General features: G+C 35.5%; 1 protein-coding gene and 1 pseudogene across 1 annotated transcript; one reads left to right on the top strand and one right to left on the bottom strand.

Moving 5' to 3' along the window:
- On the top strand, positions 7–779 carry LOC104784136. Its single transcript, XM_010509204.1, has 2 exons — positions 7–436; positions 567–779. The coding sequence occupies exons 1-2, from the start codon at positions 17–19 to the stop codon at positions 600–602; spliced, it is 456 nt and encodes a 151-aa protein (XP_010507506.1). The 5' UTR covers positions 7–16; the 3' UTR covers positions 603–779.
- LOC104705573 overlaps positions 1,255–4,668 on the bottom strand; it is a 10,768-nt pseudogene continuing 7,354 nt past the window's right edge.

Genomic DNA, 4,668 nt, shown 5'->3' with positions numbered 1-4,668 from the left:
AGAGAGAGAGAGAGAGATGGCTAATGCTGTAGAACAATCCTCATTGTATTCTTCATCCTTTGTAGACGCAAGAATCTCATTTTCCAATGATTTTGCAGACGGTACTAATCATAGTAGAAGCCAGCTTCAAGAGACAATATCAAGAGCACATGATCAGATGAAATACAAAGAAGCTCCTGTTTCGTCTGATTTCAAATTCAATGTCGAAAACTTGGGTTTCACTTCTGCGGCTGATGAGATCTTCTTCGGTGGAGTTCTGTTGCCACTAGAGAAAACTACTCAGAGGAAAGTGACCACACTTAGGGAGGAACTAAGTGCTCAAGACTCTGACCGTACCATCTCAAAGGGATCTCGTAATTGGTGGAAGTTAGGTCTTAACAAGTCCAAGAAAGTCCATTCCAATAACGTTAACTTCCATCTCCCACACAAATCTCAGGTATAGCACATTTAATTATTGATTAATTGAACACTTCTTGTTTTCTAAGTTGTAACATTTGATATTAAGAAAAGATGTTTTATTCTAATATTGTATGTAATCTTTTCTATGTATATGTTTTGTTTTGCAGAATTGTCTTGCAAGTATATTGGAATCTGATGACTGAAAGATCGGGCAAAGGTCAGCTAACAACTATGGCGAACTAGATGTGTAATAGTACTGATAAAAAAATATATAATCTCCTATTTTTTATTGTTTTCTTTTTCTTGTTTTTCTTGGAGTTCTCTCAAATCTTTTATGTAGTTTTTTTTCCCTATGATCATCGTTAGCTATATTATATCTCCATTGCATGCAGTATCTAAATTAACTCTCTGGTTAACACCCACCTGATAAGCTGTGGCACTACTATCACTATGTCCTAATTTTGGATAAATTAGATTTATTAACCAATTTAGTCCTTAAAAATGAAGAATTCTATAAACTTTTTTATTATTAATCGACTTAAAAAAAGAAAAAGAAAAAAAAACAATTATATAGTTCCAACAAAAATCTATGCCACTCTGCAAATTAAAATCTTAACTAATTTGACGCCAGAAAGAAAAACAAAAAATATAGCAAATATTTTATCCGTGGAAATTTAAACCACAGTCACAAATCGTGTGGCCACGTTTCTAACATAAATCATCCTCCAGACGCCTGATTAGTCAAGTCACACTCGATTTTATAATATTTTTCATGATTCAAATGAGAAATACATATACGAAAAAAGAAGACTGACAAGGCTGTTTATATATAGTTTCCTTTGAACAAACTTTGAATAAACAGAAAAAAAACTGTACACTTCCACTCATTTGGCAAACTTTGCGAAGTATATTTACAATGGAGCAAGATCGGCGAAATTGTTTATGTACAGAGACAAACTGAATGATTTTATAATGTTTCAAAGGCTTTCTTTTTTTATTCTATACCAAAATTTATCCCATCTCTATGGCTGCTTATCGATGGGCAAAAGAATGGTTCTGAGCTTTTACTCTATTTCAAACCTATATACCTGCAAGAAAAATGAAACTATGTTGATATTATCAGCAGGAGAAACAGATCGGGCACCAAAAACTCCATATAATGAGCAAACTCTTTTCTAAGAATTGAGAAACCACCCTAACAGGTAAACTTAATCCTCAATAAGTTTCGATGACTTACATGCTATATATATGTAAAATGGACCTCACACCAACATGGAGAATCTGTAGCAAACATATAACAACACAGCGTATCAAGTGATTAAAGCCAGGTTTGTTTCTCAAACTGCTAGATGAATATCCGCAATTGCAATAACTAATCTGATAAGTTGTAAGAGTATTAGACTGACCAGGAATTTTACCTGGGTTTATCGGTGTTGGTCCTGCTTCCTTTGTTTATCGGGGCCTAAGTACTTTTCCATGGATTCCTTTTTATGTTCAGGATCAAGACTGAAAAAAAAAAAAAGAATCCACATGAGTCTTTATTACTTTGCAAATAACAGATTTTTCCAGCCGTATTTCCAAATTTCTAATATGAACCGACCTATTTCTGATGCCAACAAGAGCACTATGTACAGCTCTAGCACAAGCTGAAGCAGGTGCTATAGCAGCTGTTGGAACTCCCTGAACAACTGTTGCAAAAGCTGATCCAGCTCCGTCTCCACGTTGATACTTCTTCAGAGGTGTGCGGACTAATGCAGAAGCTGTCTTTCCTATTCCATCACCAATGCTCTCACATGCCTACAAAACCTCGGCAATGTAAAATATATGATACAGGAGCAGAAATGCAGGACATGTATAGCCTTCACACTCACCTTAAGCATGCCTTGCTTAGCATTTCTAGGCTGATTTTGTCTAACATTTGTCTTCGTTTTGCCTTGGGGTTGTGGCAATGATGGTGCACTTGCAAATATATATTCTGCTCTCAATAAAATATCATGAGCCCCAGCTGCCAAGTGAACACCAAGTCCAACAGCTTCCAGTGAGATGCTTCTGAGAAATGCTATAGTACCTGAAAACAGTTACAGCTCCATAATGCATATTATAGAATAAAACATAATATAAACTCCTGGCAACCAAAAATGGATAGTATCAGAAACATGATCATGACCTGACAGCGTTGATGTGTAATAATTTGGCCACAGCAGCAGATGCCATGCATCTTGCTTATGAGAGGCAATTCTAGTATCAACTATATAAGAAGTTTTCAGGTTTCCTAATCATGGTCAGAGGGCTACCAGCTACTGTCATTAACCCTTGTTCTAGAGGAATGAGGGTCTAGAAAATATATTAACACCAAAAGAAACTTTAATGAACTTCAGTTTTGTAAGTGGCTTCAACCGTTGTAATATCATATATGATTCGAACAATGCCTTAATAGTGCACTATAAGTAGCTTAGTTTCTGATAACAGAAAGAAACGGAAAATAATAGTGAAATTTGAGAATTCAGCATCTTGGGTTTTCAAGTCTTACCTCTTTGAACTCCCTTCACTAGCCTTCGATCTTTCCTGTAACTTTCAACAGGTGATGAGACTAGCTTGGCAGCAGCAGCATAAAGAGCAGCAAGTGATCTTACTGTTGGGATCCCCTTTAACAGTTGATGAATCTGAAATGCAATTATAGAACATTAAAAAGCTTGTCAGTAAACCTATAAAATGGATGATTACTAATGTGCACGACAGCAGGCTATGTGAAACAAACCTGATTCTGAGATACATCTTCCAACCATTCTCCCAGTATGGTCTCACATACATTTCCCCAGCCATAGATTCCAGCAGCATGCACATGTTTGAGCTGTAATTCAATCCCCTGCATTTGTTCCTCTGCGATGAGCAAATGATGCTGAAAAAATCTTGAAGACGCAGGTTGGAAATTTTTGTTTCTTACCTTCCATGGAACAAGGTTCACAAGCTCTGCATATTTTCCTCCTGTTAGTGCTGCTATATCAACATGATGGGGACTGTAATCAACTCGAACACTAACAGGCCATATGTCAAATTTCTGCGAAATGAATTTCATGAGTCAGATACTTTTACAAATAATTCATAGCATATTTCCTTAAAACTTCTAATTACAAGAGCACCAAGGTTTAACTTCAGCTGAGTGACATCACATATATATGTGTGTGTGTGTGTGCCTGTGTGTGTAAATATATCGAAACATCATGCCAATCAACATGATTAGCATCACATTCATCAGATCATGAAAATTCGCCCTATCATTAACATAATTATACACGTGAATGTTTCTCCTCCGCCATCATTATAGGTAGAAAGAATCTTTATTAACCTGAAAATATGGAAGAAGCGCTTCTTCTATGATATTATGTCCTTTAATAGAAGCTGACAACGTTGAACCACCTGAGTCTCCAATAGAGACAGCAGGCTTTTCTAGGCTGTTAGCTCCGAAAAAGCTGATGAGAAAATCCAGTTGACTTTGATGAAGATGTAACAGTATAGGGAGTAAAGCGATCCGTAACCTGAGAGGAAGCGGTTCATGAGGAAAAGAAAGAAAGGGTATACATATAATGCAGTAATTATTAATTAAGCCACTAGCATAAGGTCCATTTAAGTTATAACGAAACACCAATATCAATCAAAGGAAAAAAAAGTAGTAGAGAGAACATAATTCAAGTTTACTAAGAATGCATCTGTAATTTAGTTTAGCCTTACAATTTGCCAAATAAGGAACTCTTGTGGTAACTATACTGTATGAATATTACTACCTCCATGGAACATTGACCTAAATTATTTAGTATAAAAGCAATTGCCTTTTTCTTTCATAAGCATTAAGTTTGACAGTGCAGCTAATCTATAAAGATAACGAACATAACTAGGCAAATGTTTAATAATTGATAGAGTTGTTGGGAACAAAATGATTATAGTTAGTAAAAAAAAAATTGTTGAAATTTTATTGTGCATACACGTAGACCAGTGTCTATTGAAATAATAATTGTGGTCTTCATTCTTAGATATTAGAAAAAAAGTAAGTATAACACTGTAAACAATATACAAGATAGCATACCTGTTTTCCTCAAGTGGCGTCTCAGGGTCAGGTCTGACAGCTTTTAATTCCAACTTGAATGCATATGAAGAGGAATATCTTGGGTGATCTCTTGAGTTGTAATATCCAAGGACCTATAATTCAAGGGAACAAGTTAATCTATCTACCTAAGTTATTTCTAGTATATTCAATCTTATGATGATAAGAGT

This window comes from Camelina sativa, chromosome 1 (assembly GCF_000633955.1).
Source record: "Camelina sativa cultivar DH55 chromosome 1, Cs, whole genome shotgun sequence".
NCBI lineage: Eukaryota > Viridiplantae > Streptophyta > Magnoliopsida > Brassicales > Brassicaceae > Camelina > Camelina sativa.
This window is presented reverse-complemented; position numbering and strand designations above follow the sequence as displayed.